The 17,809-nt window shown below is 41.1% G+C and overlaps 1 protein-coding gene across 2 annotated transcripts in view; it reads left to right on the top strand.

The window, feature by feature from the left end:
* Nucleotides 1-1,000: 1,000 nt before the first annotated feature.
* LOC110529750 (protein sel-1 homolog 1) overlaps nucleotides 1,001-17,809 on the top strand; it is a 22,125-nt gene continuing 5,316 nt past the window's right edge. Inside the window, exons 1-16 of one of the 2 annotated variants that reach the window (XM_021612230.2) lie at nucleotides 1,001-1,683; nucleotides 1,940-1,983; nucleotides 2,249-2,459; nucleotides 3,084-3,251; nucleotides 4,005-4,110; nucleotides 5,600-5,762; nucleotides 7,656-7,709; nucleotides 8,234-8,293; nucleotides 8,409-8,490; nucleotides 9,449-9,603; nucleotides 10,481-10,537; nucleotides 10,829-10,897; nucleotides 11,052-11,129; nucleotides 11,629-11,691; nucleotides 13,619-13,706; nucleotides 15,302-15,450. In XM_021612230.2, the coding sequence (XP_021467905.2) occupies nucleotides 1,629-1,683; nucleotides 1,940-1,983; nucleotides 2,249-2,459; nucleotides 3,084-3,251; nucleotides 4,005-4,110; nucleotides 5,600-5,762; nucleotides 7,656-7,709; nucleotides 8,234-8,293; nucleotides 8,409-8,490; nucleotides 9,449-9,603; nucleotides 10,481-10,537; nucleotides 10,829-10,897; nucleotides 11,052-11,129; nucleotides 11,629-11,691; nucleotides 13,619-13,706; nucleotides 15,302-15,450 (1,602 nt within the window). In that variant the 5' untranslated portion in view covers nucleotides 1,001-1,628. The remainder of the gene's footprint in view (nucleotides 1,684-1,939; nucleotides 1,984-2,248; nucleotides 2,460-3,083; nucleotides 3,252-4,004; nucleotides 4,111-5,599; nucleotides 5,763-7,655; nucleotides 7,710-8,233; nucleotides 8,294-8,408; nucleotides 8,491-9,448; nucleotides 9,604-10,480; nucleotides 10,538-10,828; nucleotides 10,898-11,051; nucleotides 11,130-11,628; nucleotides 11,692-13,618; nucleotides 13,707-15,301; nucleotides 15,451-17,809) is intronic. The other variant, XM_021612229.2, reaches the window with a different exon arrangement.

The raw sequence follows: 17,809 nt of genomic DNA, 5'->3' as shown, positions 1-17,809 counted from the left end.
AGGAAGGCTTGCTCATTAAAGTTTTTTTAGCAAGCGTCTATGACAAATCAGGACAGGTCGTTTCACTGAACAGCCATTACGAACACAGGCTGTAAAACAGTGATCAATAAGGTCATTACAGATAACACCAGACCGATTCCTATCAGGATTATTTGTGAGGATAACATCAAGAAGAGTAAACTTTTCTGGGTGTTTGGAGCCATTCCTTGCAGGATTGGTAATAATCTGAGAAAGATTTAGGGAGTCCCATTGCTTTAGGACTTGGTCAGGTGGTTTAAGCATGTCCCAGTTTAGGTCACCTAGCAGGACAAATTCAGATTTAGTGTAAGGGGCCAGGAGAGAGCTTAGGGCAGGTAGGGTACAGGCCGGTGCTGATGGAGGACGATAGCACCTTGCAACAGGCAACAAAGTGCTATTTGAAAGTTTGATACTTATAAATCAAACCAGCAAATCTAATTGTTTGGGGACAAACTTGGTGGAGACAACCGAGCACTGAAGGTGTTGCTTGGTAAAGATTGCCACTCCCCTACCTTTGGAAGATCTGTCTTGCTGAAAAAGTTTATAACCGGAAAGGTTAACATCAGTATTCAAAATACTCTTCCTTAACCACATCTCAGTAATGACCAACACATCTGGATTGGAGCTGTGAACCCACACTTTCAAATGATCCATTTTAGTTAATAATATTCTAGTGTTAACAAATGTGTACATGCACATTTCCAGGACAGTGCATCAAATGGCAACGAGATCCTGTTGTACAGCAATGGCCCTAAGCATGATAGGATGTTAATTGCTTAATTAACCCAGGAACCACACCTGTGTGGATGAAAGCACCTGCTTTAAATATACTTTGTATCCCTCATTTACTTAAGTGTTTCCTTAATTTTGGCAGATAACAGTAGCTTACTATACCCATTATGCTAAAATTTGCTAGTAGTTCTTCAGTATTTGCTCTTTGGGGGCTCCCAAGTGCATTGTATTGCTTGCCACACAAATTTGCATGAGAGAAGATCCCGATATGTGTCAGAAGGCGTTTCGACTGTCGTGGACGAATCTGTCTACTGTACAAGCAAGAAACGTGTGTGTGCACACCCGATTGGATGACATGTCCTCTATCATCAACGATTGGTCAATGTCAGTCATCGTGGTCTAGGATTGGTCTATCGGAGGGATTAGGAAGTGGTGTTCAAGGGTCAGGGGTTGCTAGCTGTTGTCTTAAACTGCGAACGATATTAGCTAAGTACAGCTGATCGTTGCTATTTATTAACAAGCTTCAAAGACCAGGAACACGTACATATAACTAGCTGAAGAAATATTCATTTCAAAGCATAGTGAAGCCTACCGGCGTTAACGTTATAGCTTTTGTTTAGCTAGCATGTTAACTTTAGCTGTTAGAAAGCATTATATATATTTTTTTTAAGCTGCACCTTCATTTCAATTATTATTTATTTTGTGGGCTTTATCCTCATTTCGTTGGCTTTGTCCTAATGAATGTTAGTTAGCAGCGTATGCACGAGAAGAATACTCCTGTAATTTAATGTTTAACATTAGCCACGGAGCTAATTTGGTTAATTAGCTGGCTAGCAATCGTTAGCTTGTTGTCGAAAGGGTCATTAAATACTACGAGGATGATTTTGCCTATGGTGATTCTCCTAATAGTTTTCTCACACGGAACAACAGCTGGTAAGTAAAAATAAAAAAAAGTCAGCCAGGTAGATGTCAACATGAACTATTTGACAGATTGTGTAACGCTAGTGCTGGCTAGCATTGCATTAGCTAGCAAGCTTGTCATTTTCTGAGGCACTAACGTCAGTTATCATTACTGTCAGCAGGAAAGTGCTTTATTCAACGTAGTCTTGCTCTTTAGATGAATATTGTTTGTCAGCTGATGCATAATACCTAATCAATTACTTTTTTCTTTGATGTTGTCTTTCTGCAGATGAAGAGCCAGAAGGGAATAATGATCATGCTCCTGAATTGAAGGTAGCTAGCAGTAACTTAAAAATAAACCGGCTGTGACCTTTTCCATTGCATTTAGACGTGGAAGTAGGCCTACCTAGGTAAAAGTATAGGTTAGCTTTATAAATGGCAAAAGCAGATTTGCTTTGCGAAGAACCAACCATAAGAAAACACGTGTATATCCTTGGTCTCACTCAAATCCACTAACCTTCAAGCTAATGACAATATAATAAGTTATTACATCATGTAACCCCTCAATCCTCTCATATTGCTTGTTTTCCCCTTCTAGTCTTACCATGAGCCCAACTCTGAGGAGGATGAGGTCCCAGTAGGTGCCAGGATTGTAGCAGGAATGGTGACTGCCCCCAGGGAGGCCGAGGGGGAGAGAAGACTCGATGGTGGGGTCCAGGAAGGTGGGGTCCAGGAAGGTGGGCTGGAGGGGGAAGAGAAGGAGGACTTGCCCACTCAACCTCCTCCCGTCGAGGAAAGGCCTAAAGAGGGTAAGGATCCGTAAGATAGCCTTTATTGGCCAGGTGTCACTAGTGGCCATTGCAGTTTGATTTCTATGACTTGTCTGTTTTGACTAATAAAGTAATTGTGTAATGTTACATGGAGATGTTTCATATCTATGTAGTAATTAATTATATTTGTCTGCAATCCACTGACAGTTTCACTCCATAGATTTCAGCTACCCCACATGTATACCTCTAGAACTGGGAACATGTTTGTAGTGACAACATCTTGGCTGAGAACATTGAGGAAGCATTTTGAGAAACTGGGACAAACTAAGCTTTGCTGACACCTGGCCTTGAGCATGGCAACAATGCGGTGTCTTTTTGAACTTGCACTCAGTGAAACGGTTGGCCCTCGTGGGAAATTAAAACACGCTTGCACCTGTGACATCTCTGAAAGTACTCTGGTGAAGGGTATATGCACCATTTGGCCACTGTACTGTAGGGTTTCTTTCATAATTTAACCAGACTGGTTCAATCTTTAGCTTAACTTAAAACAGATTTGAGCTTCAATTTGTTGTTTGCCACACATGTTAATCACCATCCATCTGCTTCCTGTCAGTGTTTTTGCTTAAACATACCACCCTGCCCTGTGCTTTTTGGTTGATGCAGTTCCTGTGGTGAATGGCGGCACAGCCAATGGTAAGCCCTGTCTCTTCCCCTTCCTCTTCCTGGGGAAGGAGTATGTGGACTGTACCACCGATGGCCGGGGGGACGACCGCCTGTGGTGCGCCACCACCTACGACTATGACAGGGACAAGAGATGGGGCTTCTGTGAGAGTAAGTCTCCCTTAAAGCATATATGTGTAAAAATAAATAATGTTTTTCCTGTTTCTCTGCCTTAGAGGGAATCAGACATGGACACACTACTCATGTGGCTGAAACAAATTGTTCTTGGCGGATGAATAAAGTTGCTTTGTGTTTAGGGTTGCAAAAATACCTGCAATTTACCAAAGTTACTAGAATCTTTGTAAATTTGGTGATTTTATAGTTTAATACCTTTTTAAAATGATGCATTTGTGTGTTCATTTTTTATGTCTGTCCATATTGTCTTGAGTTTCTAGTGGAAATACCTTATTCTTAAAGAGTAAATAGCCTAATTATTTTCTATTCACTTTTCAATGAAGCAACTCTTCCAGCTATTGTAATTTTTCATAACTGCCACCAGTTTGGCGCCAAAACATTTACAAAGACATTTGTACATAGTAAAATAAGTGTGTAATTATAAGGGATATTTCATAATGAAGCCTTCATATTCAACACCAATGGTATATTTAGGATGTTTTACAGCTTTGCCATTCTATTTTTTTAAGAATAATTGTATTATATATTTTACATGTGATGAGGCCACATAGAGGGCCTGAAATAAGATACTTGTGATAATGTACCAAACAAGGCCACTAGATGCCATTTGATAAAATTCCCCCAAAAACCTTGAAAGTTACACAAAAATCTGGTAGTTTACTGGTAAACTTGGGAAGTTACCAGAAATATACCCTCCCTTTGCAACTCTAGTTGTGTTGTATATTGTAGCGGAAGAGCAGGTGGAGCAGAGGCATCTAGCGGAGGAGACCGAAAAGGAGTACCAGACAGCCCTCCGCATGATCAACGGAACCAACCGGAAGAGCCAGAAGAAAGAGTGAGCTCTCCCTCTTCTCCTCTTCATTGTCTCGTCTACAGTGTTCACCTTTAATGTTCATGAGTGTGCTTTCTGACAGCAAGAACACTCTAGAAATCCCACATAGTCTTATCGTTCTTCCTCTTGCTTTTGAGATTCCCTAAAAACACCCCACTTCAATACAGCTGTGACTTTCTTTTTTTTGCAGGTTAGTGTCATTAGATCCTAATCTATGGATTTCATGTGACTGCGAATACAGATATGCATCTGTTGGTCACAGATACCTTTTAAAATAAAGGGTAAGGGCTGTGGATCAGAACCATCTGGTGTGACCACCATTTGCCTCATGCAACGCGACACATCTCCTTCGCAAATAGTTGATCAGGCTGTTGGTTGTGGCCTGTGGGAATGTTGTCCCGCTCTTCAGTGGCTATGCGAAGTTGCTGGATATTGGCGGGAACTGAAACACGCTGTCGTACACGTCGATCCAGAGCATCCCAAACATGCTCAATGGGTGACATGTCTGGTGAGTATGCAGGCCATGGAAGAACTGGGACATTTTCAGCTTCCAGGAATTGTGTACCGATCCAAGCGACGATGGGGCCGTGGATTATCATGCTGACACATGAGGTGATGGTGGCAGGTGAACGGCACGACAATGGGCCTCAGGATCTCGGTATCTCTATGCATTCAAATTCCCATAAATAAAATGCAATTGTGTTCGTTGTCCATAGCTTATGCCTGCCCATACCATAACCCAACTGCCACCATGGGACACTGTTTACAACGTTGACATCAGCAAACCGCGCGCCCTCACGACACCATACAAGCAGTCTGCCCAGCACAGTTGAAATAGCGTGGTTACACATGGTCTGCGGTTGTGAGGCTGATTGGACATACTGCCAAATACTCCAAAATGACGATGGAGGCAGCTTATGGTAGAGAAACTAACATTAAATTATCTGAAAACGCCTCTGTTGGACATCTCTGCAGTCAGCATGCCAATTGCAAGCTCCCCCAGCTTGAGATATATGTGGCCATTGTGTGGTGACAACTGCACATTTGTGTCCTTTTATTGTCCCTAGCACAAGGTGCACCTGTGTAATGATCATGCTGTTTAATCAGCTTCTTGATATCCCACACATGTCAGGTGGATGGATTTATCTTGAAAAAGGAGAAATGCTCACAAACAGGGATGTAAGCAAATTGGTGCCTTTGTGCATGTGAAACATTTCTGGGATCTCTTATTTCAGGTCATGAAACATGGGACCAACATTTTACATGTTTAGTTTATATCTTTGTTCAATATATTTAGGATTGCCATAAACGTGTTGAATATTTACTGACTCTAGACATTTCAGCTTTTCATTTTTAATGTCTAAAAACATAATTCCACTAACATTATGGGGTGTTGTGTCTATCTGTCCAGTGACACAAAATGCCAATTTAATATATTTTAATTTCAGACTAATACAACCTTCCTCCTATTCGTAATCTTATTCCTCACCAGGTTGTATGAGAAGCTATTGAAGGTTGCCGGCAAGGGCCACCACAAGGCCATGGAGAAGGTGGCCTACGCCATGCTGTTTGGGGACTACTTGGCCCAGAACATCCCTAAGGCCAAGGAGCTGTTTGAGAAACTGGCCCTGGAGGGCTCCCCCAAAGCTCAGATGGTAATGCAACATTTCTATTTAAACTTAATGGATCCAGGGTAGTCTCATTGACCACTTTACATGTGCATCGTATTCTGGGTTGTAACTCATATCCCGCTTAATGTCTTATTCGGGAATAAGCTGTTCAAGTATCCATGAATAAACAGAATATTCCTAAATGATGTTCATATGGGTTAAATGGAATAGTTACTGAAAAATGTAGCGTTATATAATATTAACTCCTGCAGAATTATATATTTCATGCAGTAAAATGATACAACAGAAGATAAATGTCGTCGTCGTCGTCCCCCCCCCCCCCCCCCATTTAGCGTCACTTGAGAAATGCCTGTGTAATGTGTTTTCTTTGACACTGTTATGCAAGCAGACAGTATTTGCGCCCAAGATGAACTGAAGTCTTATCAGAAACGTCTTTCAATGTTTTCTCAGCTTTTAATTTCCTTAACCGTCAACTGATGACATTTGGACATTTTGCACAAGACCCAGCTTTCCATTGTTTTGGACTTATTGCATTTTCTCCCTGGTCCCTAAATGAAAAAGCCAAATTTAGCTGTGTTAAATAGGTTACTAATGCATGCATTCTATCAATGTAAGACATTCTGGTGAGCACTACTTTATTTAGTCTTCTAGGACAACAAGTTATGACAGAAGAGAAGCTGCACGTATCTAACTGTAGTTGACAAACAAATGGCCTTACCAAATATCAGAAAATATAATATGGCCTACCAAATATCAGAAAATATAATATGGCCTACCAAATGTCGGAAATCACAAATTGTCTAAATTAGGGGTGAAAGTAGGCTGCATGGAGCATGAGCAAAATATATTATGGAATTATGGTGGACCGAACTGCGCAAGAAGCCTACTTTCTTTAGTGATTTGTTTGACAAAGATGAAAACATCATCACAATAAGAGGATATTGGTCTGCATTTAAACGTGGTCATTGAGACAATGGAGTTTCAGGTTGTCTCCAGGAATTGTCTAAGATGTCAACATGCCCCTTTTAAGGGATAGTGCGAGACTGGGGCAATTCTTTTCTACTTATCCACAGTCAGATGAACACTTGAATATACCATTTTTAGTCTCATGCAGTTTGGAGGTAAGTTAAAGGTAATTTCTGTGGTGATTGCTAACTAGCATTGGCACAATGACTGGAAGTCTACGGGATAAGATAGCGTTGACGCAATCAGCTAGCTGATCCCATTGACTTCCAGTCATTGTGTAACGCTAGATCATGCGGCCCTCGTGTGGGGGATCTGATTTGTTGTTTACATCCCACCACCACGTGATTTGGTCGATTGTAGCTCACCACTGCCAACAATTGGTCTGCATGGCTAGCTAATACAGAGTAGATTCTCCATATGACGTTGAGAAATAGTGCATTATGGGTAGTTTAGAAGGTGTCCGGAAATAAATATACACATTTAAAAAAATAAATACAAAAAAAATAGTTATAGGTAACCAGATCGTGACTAAGTTACTGAGTCTTTGACCACAGTGTTACTTTGGTGAGTAAAATCTCATGCTTCCTACCATTTTAATGAATTGCCCAAATCTTGCACTATCCCTACAACTGTAGTCCTATTGGGCCATTTACACATTCTCTGTAAGAATGTGTAAGAATCTGCTTAAGGCTACCGGCATGTAGATTTTTGTTAAAATTACTGATTGACCTTGGTTTTTCAATGGGAGTCATTCGTTGATGAACAACAGGGTTGATTGCCCATCAAATAATGCACAATGACAGTCTTTTTACGTATGCAACTCGCTTAAAAGAAGTTAACTTTTGACGGACAAAAACGGACAATTGATGAATGCATATATGATTTCATCCGTGTTCATGCGTCTCTGTGTGGTTGTAGGTAACCTAACGCTCCACCCTGTACTTCCTATAGGCACTTGGCTTCTTGTACGCTGCTGGGTTAGGCGTGAACTCCAGTCAAGCAAAGGTACCAACACCCAGCCTCTCCACTTTCTCTCCCCAAAACTCTCCTTTTTACACGTAGCCTATATACTGATCAAAAGCTTCTTTTGTTCAGAGGTAGCTTTTGTAGTAGAGCAGGGCGACATGGACACTCATCCATATTACGATAAATTGACTGAATTATAATAAGTACAACTATGAATTTATAACATTACAGTGCACCACTTTTTTTTTTATATAACTCTTAACTATAAGTTAAATGTAACCCTTAACTATTACTACTATTTTAAATCTTGTAGCTATCAATTGTCCCATTTAACAATTACTGATACTAGCAAACTTACTTCATTTCAAACTTCATATTACTCTAGTAGGGCCCTATAGGTTATTTATCGTAATGAACGATATCAGCAGAAAGTCCACAATAAGTTGTCAGTTTGGTCGGTGTTGATTATCTTTGGTTTATCGTCCCAGTGCTATTTCCTAGATAATGTCAAAGTTGGCTGCTAAGCCTGGAATGTAAAGCATAACCCTCCAACTCTGTTTCAGGCATTGGTTTACTATACCTTTGGGGCTTTGGGCGGAAACCTGGTGGCTCATATGATTCTGGTGAGCTACTTCTGCTCTTTGTATCTTTGAGTAGAGAAGCCTTATAATGTCTCTTGTTCTTCCTTCTGGATATAATGATTGACCTTTCCGTCCTATGCTACCGTTCTCTCTTTAGGGATACCGATACTGGGGTGGTGTGGGCGTACCCCAGAGCTGCGAATCAGCACTGACGCACTACAGACTGGTGGCCAATCACGGTAGGAGGCCGCCCCCTCTCAACCAATGAACGTCTTTCACTGTCTCAGATGAGTTTGTCTCAGTAGCTAGGTTTCTATACAATAGGTGACAGATTTTCATGTGAATATTCTAAATTCGGCAAAAAAACAATTTGTTTTCATCATATTGACTTGTTGCGGATAAAACTAAGTGCATAATTCTTTTTTTTTTTTTTACTGTTGCGGTTAAATTCCCATCGCATTTTCAACACTACTGATGGTTCTGCCACCAAAAATGTTGTGTAATTTAGCAAATGTGCTCACTATGTTCTTGGCACGTGTGCTCTAGCCAACAGCTCATGGATACAGTGCAGATGATGAGATTATGAAAAAAAGAGCAAGATTATTTTTATCAAATTTCAGGCAAGCATTGATCATCATGTCACCAGAATAATAACCTATTTATTGTCTGGGAGCATCAAGCTCATCACGGTGCATTTTCACCACCCTGTGACTTTCTCGTAATTTAATTTCCTCTGTTTGCTTAATAAACTACATGCTTTCCAGAGTCATGGTGGGAGAACCACGCAGCATATCATCGCATGACTCCAAGTTTACTTAGCATAATACATTTTATAGACACAAAAAAAGATCCCGTCTTGTCTAAAGCGTTTTGTCGACATTTGGAGTGTTTACTGACAAATTTGCGGTTTCCATCAGGCCTGTCGTGAAATGTTTTATCCGACATGTACTTGACTCGCATAAAAAGTTTGGATGGAAACCTGGTTAGTGTTTTGAATTGAGGAGACCTGCATTTGAAAAGCCCTCCATTGTAGGTGCTGCAAACTGATGAAAGGAAAGGCTGCATTCAAAAAGTAACTTTTTGATTCACAGAGCAAGTTTATGGCAGCAAGATTTGAGTCCTGAGGCTTTCCTTAGGCGTTATGCAAAGAGCAGTGAGTTTTTTTTTTGTTTCATTCTTTCTCTCCTTAACCTCCAGTGGCCAGTGACGTGTCCCTGACTGGGGGCAGTGCGGTGCAGAGGGTGCGTCTGCTGGACGAGGTGGAGAACCCGGGCTCTACCAGCGGCATGCTGGAGGAAGACCTGATCCAATACTACCAGTTCCTGGCTGAGAAGGGAGATGTCCAGGCCCAGGTTAGGGTTCAGATGGGGCACACTGCTCTTATGAGGTTTTTTCTTTTTCTGCATAGGAAATTCTTTAGGATTCTTTGCGATGGAAAAGGCATTCCGTGTCAACTTGAATGACTAAAACTAAGTATAAAGTATGTAGAAAAAGTTAATGGACCTATATATTTTTTTTCTTATAATGTGATATTTAAGAACTAACTATATAAAATAAAAGCCAGGACAGGGGTGTCGAATTCAATCGCAGCACGGGCCATATTGGGGAAAAAACAACATGCATATAAATGCCACCAAAACTGGACTTAAAAAAAAAAAATTGTTCTTCATAATGTCCACTTATAAACGTACGTACAATATAAATGTACAATATGAACGTGTACTGGCTGGCTTGTAGGTGGGTGGGTCTGGGAGGAGGGATATGTGTCAATGCACTTCCATTTGGTGCGCAGCATGTTGGCAGTGCTTGCTGGAACTTGTAGTACAGTGTGTTGGTGGCTGTATGTAAGTGGGCCAAAATGAATTGACAACCCAAATCCAGCCTGCGCAATGATATATAAATGTCACTAGCCAGATGGCCCGTGGGCCTTGTCTGACATGTGAGCTAGACAGTCAGGGAGAATGAAAAATTCCGTAAATGATGAGTTCAGGAGTATATTTGGCAGCGAGGCATTATGCCGTTCCTCGTGGGAGTTGATGGAAATATTCTAATTATCTAATTTTAAAGTTTCTCTGGTGATTGCATGAATATAGCATGATAATGAGTTAGCGGGTAATGATTGAAAAGCTGGGCCCTGGTCAAAAGTGGTACACCATGTAGGGTTTAGGGGGCCATTTGGTTCTCCGACGTGGTGTTTTATGCTATGACCCCATGCTTTGCTCCCAACAGGTGGGACTGGGCCAGCTGCATCTGCACGGTGGTCGGGGGGTGGAGCAGAACCACCAGGTAACCTTTCCCTGACCCATTTTCAACCTTGTTCAAACACTACAGGTGTAGGATCTTAATTTGATCACCCTGTGCAGGAAATTTTAAACTTGCAGTGTATTTGAAGTTTAAAAAGGCTTCTGAAGTTTGTCATATCCACTTAGAAATTTCAGACTTGATTTTCCCTAACAAAAAATGTATCGACCCTAAAAAAGCATTATAATTATGTTCCTACATCTGTAGCTCTGTCTTGCTGACTCCTGTATTTAGTGTGAAGTTCATGTGTGGAGATGTTTTTTTTTTTGTCGACAGCGGGCCTACGATTACTTCAACCAGGCCGCCAATGCTGGGAACACGCATGCCATGGCCTTCCTTGGGAAGGTAAGATTATTGCATGATCTTATAGGCCTGTAGCACTGTGGAGAAATAAGCAAGTAACTCTACCTTACTCTGTGACTGTGCTACCGTTCAGTGGTTTCTCTTACTCTGTTTTCATTTGTTCTCTTCACTCTCTTTTTCTCTCACTATCTTTCAGATGTACTCGGAGGGCAGTGAGTACTTGTCTCAGAACAATGAGACGGCCCTGCAGTACTTCAAGAAGGCCTCTGACCTGGTGAGTAACCAAACCTTGACTAGAATTGACATTCTATATCTGTGGTCCAACCATGGATTGTTAGGCATCCATAATAAATAAATAAATATATATATATGTATGTATGTATGTATGTATGTATGTATGTATGTATGTATGTATGTATGTATGTATGTATGTATGTATGTATGTATGTGTGTGTGTGGTTCTTTTTTTACTAATGTCAAACCATTCACTCCTATGGATATCTTGCACATAGCCCACAGTGCCTGTACTGAATGTAACAATCCTCTACTTATCGTGGTCAAACTGTAGGACAGAAACATTCCTATACTGTACATAGATTTTCAATGCACATGCTATTTCAGGATCAATCTGTTATATTAATAGGACATTTTAACAGGTTTATATATATATATGGTTTTTTCAAGAGTGCACTATTATTTTCAATACTTATTGTTGTGTCTTGGGTGGTTTCTGTCTCTTTGTGATGTCGCTACTCGCTGTTCTTGTCCCCTAGGGTAACCCTGTTGGGCAGAGTGGGCTGGGCATGGCGTACCTGTACGGGAGAGGTGTGCCAGTGGTGAGTGACCGCTCTCCCTCTGCAATTCTGCACATTTTGCTATGGGGTGGAGATAAATGTTTGCAGTTTTTAATATGATATCTGCGTGAGAGTGACTAACAAAATCAATCGTGGCCCCCGGTTGGTATTTCGACTATGATTACTTCAAGTTTATATAGCTGGCCGCTAGACTAACTTATCCAATCTAAAAAAAGATTAGCTGTCAGTAGCTATGTTTCCATGAACCTGTCTCCCCCACACACACACACACACACACACACACACACACGTTATATATATTTGTTTTTGTAGGCACTTAGAACATTGGCATAGAGAATATAGGCGACAATTGCCTGCTAGGGTGCGTTTCCATTTGAACTATGTTGTGTTGATTAAAAACAACTGGACGTAATAACGTCACACCCAAAAACAAATAAAAATGGAATAGTTGAAGTGTTTGCCATTACCCGTTTAGTCAAATTGCGTATTAATAAATTGGCGACTGCCTGTGTGCCCTCCCACCGATCTTTCATGTCTCAGGTAACCTGCGAAAGCCAGCATGGATAGAATACTATAATTGACCAATATTTGCCATATTCTAATAATTATCATGTGGCAACGTATCGTAGATCTGTAATAATTGGATGGTGAAACTTTCATTCAGCCAACCAGAAAAGCAAGGCAAAGCAATTCAGGCATTCTTGAAAGTCAGAACAATCCTTGCCCTGCAAAGAAACATTATTTTTATAGTTACATTTTATTTTGCAAGCAGTAGGCATTTAGAATGAAATGTGGAGTGTAGCTTACAGTTAAATGATATCACGTGTCCTGCATACCTTCAAAGGGATTCAGTTAAATGATATCACGTGCCCTGCGTACCTTAAAGTATTCAGCAAATATTTATTCTGTAAACAGTTTCCATTTGTCGCAAGTTTAACAAAAGAAAAGTACACCCCTGTCGAATGAATAAAAATGCTGTTGATCTTTACAAACTTTCTCCTATGTCTGCTGTTACCATGATGCAATTATTATTTTTGCGACATTGACCCAGGTTTTTTTTGACAAAAGCAATGGAAACCTGCCTACTGACTGACATAGAGAACTGCTGATGCACAACCAAATTTGCACCTTTTTTTTGTATTTTACCATTCTAACTCTCAACAGTAAGTTGAGACCCCCACTTTAATTTGACATTTTTTGGGGGGGTGGAATTGATCGATCCGACAGTTGCCTGTCCCTGCTTTGCACTGTGGTTACATTCCTAAATTGAGCTTTTGTAGACATTGGCATAGGCAATAGAATCCAGCAGCTGTGTGCTTTAGGTTTACAGTGCATTTGGAAAGTATTCAGACCCTTTGCTATGAGACTTGAAATTTTAGCTCAGGTGCATCCTGTTTCCATTGATCATCCTTGAGATGTTTCTACAACTTGATTGGAGTCAACCTGTGGTAAATTCAATTGATTGGATTCAAAGGAGTGGCTTCGGGACAAGTCTCTGAATGTCCTTGAGTGGCCCAGCCAGAGCCTGTACTTGAAACCGATCGAACATCTCTGGAGATAACTGAAAATAGCTGTGCAGCGACGCTCCACATCCAACCTGACAGAGCTTGAGCGGATCTGCAGAGAAGAATGGGAGAAATCCCCAAATAATTGGTGTAATTGGTGCCAAAGGTGCTTCAACAAAGTCCTGAGTAAATGGTCTGAATACTTATGTAAATGTGATATTTCCTTTTTTTTTTATATATACACTTGCTAAAATTTCTGGGCCTGTTTTTGCTTTGTCAATATGGGGTATTTTGTGTATAGATTGAGGGGGGGGGGGATTTTAATACATTTTCGAATAAGGCTGTAACGTAACAAAATGTGGGAAAAGTGAAGGGGTCAGAATGCACTGTATGTCGGTATTTCCTGTGTGATTTACACAATCTTGTGTGTGTCCATCCTCCAGAATTACGAGTTGGCACTGAAGTACTTCCAGAAAGCAGCAGAGCAGGGCTGGGTGGATGGACAGCTTCAGCTGGGCACCATGTACTACAGTGAGTGTGTGTGTGTGTGTGTGTATAGACCATCCCTTTATTTCTGTTGTTGTATAAAGCAGCCTTACCCCTTTTGGTTTCCTGGAAGTGCAATGTTAGTTGCCCACCAACGTTCTGCTCCCAACTCTGCACTCTTTGCAGCAGGGGTGTTATCAGCGGGGTGTCAATGGCTACTCATGAAATATGATTGGCCACCCCATTCTCATTGGGTCCGAGTGCTGTCAATCTGGTTCAGAAAAAATTACCTCACTGGAAAACAATGTCTTGTTTTTCCTCTTCACAAAACTACCACTAACAGGTCCTGATCATCAAAGTGAAAACATTTGAACAAATACGCCTGTCTAACGCAACAATGCTGTAAAGTTAGTAAGAAGGGATATACACCTTTTCAAATATATTTATTTAACCTTTATTTAACCAGGAAGATTTAAAATCCATTTTTCAAGAGCGTCCTGGCCAAGATAGGCAGCACCAAATCATTACAAAAATGACAGACAAACAACATGAAAAACTACAAGTAATCTAGTAAAAAGACTATAACAAAATCAATAACAGCCCATTTAAAAACATTGACAGGTCAGGGAATCAGTCTCAACATCATTCATCAGTGATTTAAAAATGCCAATCGGGACAAGTTCTTCCAGTTTAAAAGTATTTTGTGAGGCGTTCCAAGACGATGGCGCCAGAGTACATAAAAGCCCTTTTACCAAATTCAGTTCGGACATTTGGAACAGTTAGCAGGATGAAGTCCAGCGAACGAAGAGAGTACCCACCACATTTCTGAACAATAAAAATGCCCAAATAAAAAGGTAGTAAACCCAAAATGGCTTTGTAAATAAAAGTATACCAGTGCCTGAGCCTACGAGTGACTAGAGAAGGCCAGCCAACCCTGGTATACAAAGTGCAGTGGTGCGTAAGGGCTTTGCAGTTTAAAATAAATCTCAAAGTGCCATGGTAAAGGGTGTCAATTGATCTCAAACACTGAGTGGAAGCATTCATATATAAAATATCCCCATAGTCTAGTACAGGCATAAATGATTTTCTACGGATATAAAGCGCTCCGCACATCATCGTTAACAGCTGATTACAGAAATGATTGCTGATGATATGCAGTCATTGTCAATTGTCTACTTGAGTTGCGAGGTCATTTTCTAAAAGAAATAATGCGTTCTCCATTATGAGCCGCGACTCGCACTACTGAAACGGATGCCTTTCTCGTCAATACCACTGTTCACCGTTTTGCTCCTGTTTCAGCAGGGTGTTATTCCCTTTTCTAATGAGAGTTGAGACATACAGTAGCAACATTAAACAGCCAAGTCTTTCCTTTTTTTAACCAGTACATACCCCCATTTGACATGTTTTCTTTTGCCCTGTATTTGATCTGTGAGCTTAAATTTGGTGGGCAGCCTTTTTGTTAAACATGAAACAAAGTAGGCACCTAGACTATTAAATAAAATGCATTGTAGTTTAAGCCAATTTTCAATGCTATTTGTGATACAAACATAGAAATGCTATTTGTCTTCTCTTGCACACCATTTTTCTTTGTTGGGTATCTCACTCACTTTTGTCTATCCATTCCTCCTCTTCCTCCCCAGATGGCATCGGGGTGAAGCGTGACTACAAGCAGGCCTTCAAGTTCTTCAATCTGGCCTCACAGGCAGGGCACATTCTGGCATTCTACAACCTGGCCCAGATGCACGCCACAGGCACCGGCGTGCTGCGTTCCTGCCACACCGCCGTGGAGGTGAGCTAGCTAGCCATTAGCTAGCTGCTGTACTAACAGTGCATTCAGAAAGTATTCAGACCCCTTGACTTTTTACATTACTGCCTTATTCTAAAATTGATTCAATATATTTTTTCCCCCTAATCAAGCTACACACAATACCCCATAATGACAAAGCAAACATTTGTTTTGTTTTTTTTATACATTTTGGCAAATTTGATTTACAGGAATATTTCATTTACATAAGTATTCAGACCCATTACTCAGTACTTTGTTGAAGCACCTTTGGAACCAATTAGACTTGAGTCTTCTTGGGTATGACACTACAAGCTTGTCACCACTATTTGGGGAGTTTCTCCCATTCTTCTCTGCAGATCCTCTCAAGCTCTGTCAGGATGGATGGGGAGTGTTGCTGCACAGCTATTTTCAGGTCTCTCCAGAGATGTTAGATCGGTTTCAAGTATGGGCTCTGGCTGGGACACTCAAGGACATTCAGAGACTTGTCCCGAAGCCACTCCCGCGTTGTCTTGGCCATGTGCCTACGGTCGTTGTCCTGTTGGAAGGTGATTCTTTGCTCCAGTCTGAGGTCCTGAGCAGTTTTTCCATCAAGGATCTCTCTCCGTTCATCGTTTCCTTGATCCTGACTAGTCTCCCAGTCCCTGCCGCTGAAAAACATCCCCACGCTGCCACCACCATGCTTTACCGTAGGGATGGTGCCAGATTTCCTCCAGACGTGATGCTTGGCATTCAATCTTGTTTCTCACGGTCTGAGAGTCTTTAGGTGACTTTTGGCAAACTCCAAGGGAGCTGTCATGTGGCTTTTACTGAGGAGTGGCTTCCGTCACCATAAAGGTCTGATTGGTGGAGTGCTGCAGAGATGGTTGTTTTTCTGGAAGGTTCTCCCATCTCCACAGAGAAACTCTCGAGTTCTGTAAGAGTGGCCATCGGGTTTTTTGTCACCTCCCTGACCAAGGCCATTCTCCCCCAATTGCTCAGTTTGGCCAGGCGGCCAGCTGTAGGAAGAGTCTTGGTGGTTCCAAACTTCTTCCATTTAAGAGTGAAGGAGGCCACTGTGTTCTTGTGGACCTTCAATTACGTTTTTTTGGTACCCTGTGCGTCAACACAATCCTGTCTCGGAGCTCTATGGACAATTCCTTCGTCCTCATGGCTTGGTTTTTACTCTGACATGCACTGTCAACTGTGGGACCTTATTTAGACAAGTGAGTGCCTTTCCAAATCATGTCCAATCAATAGAATTTACCACAGGTGGACTCCACTCAAATTTTATTAACATCTCAAGGATGATCAATGGAAACAGGATGCACCTGAGCTCAATTTCGAGTGTCATAGGAAAGGGTCTGAATAATTATGTAAATAAGGTATTTGTTTTATTTTTAATACATTTGTACACATTGAGGAAAACAATATTTGATACATTTTAGAATAAGGCTGTAACCACAATGTGGCAAAAGTCGAGGGGTCTGAATACTTTCCGAATGCACTGTAATTGGCTAGCTACAGCATTAGCCATTAACTAGCCATTTAGATAGTGCTCTATAATTGGAAAGCTGTAGAATTAGCTAGCTAGTTCAGAGGCTCAGTGCTTAAGTTAATTAGCCAATAAGTATCAAGCAACCCTGCTACACTAGCCACCTTGGAGCTAGCCGTTAGCTAGCCTTTCACAGTTAATTAGCTTTTCGTTAGCTGTGCATTAATCGTCATTATAAACTGGGTGTTTCGAGCCCTAAATGCTGATAGCCATGGTATATCAGACCATATACTATGGGTATGACAGCATTTGTTTTTACTGCTCTAAATACATTGGTAACCAGTTTATAATACTCCTTTAAACTCCTTTCTAGGGAGTTTTTCCTAGCCACCATGCTTCTACACCTGCATTGCTTGCTGTTTGGGGTTTTAGGTTGGGTTTCTGTACAGCACTTTGAGATATCAGCTGATGTACGTAGGGCTATATAAATAAATTTGATTTGATAATAGCAAATAGGCATCCCAGGGTTTGTGGTATATTGCCACAGCTAAGGGCTGTATCCAGGCACTCCGCATTGCATTGTCCCTAAGAACAGCCCTTAGCCGTGGTATATTGGCCATATACCACACCCCCTCGGTCCTTATTGCTTAAATAAGCCATCTGTTAACCTTTATCCATTAGATCAATGCATTAATCCGTCCTCTAGCTAGGCATGAACCAATTAGCCTGTTTAGCTATTTATTGTCCTCCATTAGCCGTCATCCATTAGTTAATTATTTAGCCATTTGCTACTCCGTGTCAGTCATTGTCTATCCAAAACCTACTTACCCATTCTTTAGCCATTGATCCACAACCAGGTTTGGGTTCATTTTTATCCTCCCAATGGTAAAA

The sequence above is a fragment of the Oncorhynchus mykiss genome, chromosome 8, assembly GCF_013265735.2.
Source record: "Oncorhynchus mykiss isolate Arlee chromosome 8, USDA_OmykA_1.1, whole genome shotgun sequence".
Classification (NCBI taxonomy): domain Eukaryota; kingdom Metazoa; phylum Chordata; class Actinopteri; order Salmoniformes; family Salmonidae; genus Oncorhynchus; species Oncorhynchus mykiss.
This window is presented reverse-complemented; position numbering and strand designations above follow the sequence as displayed.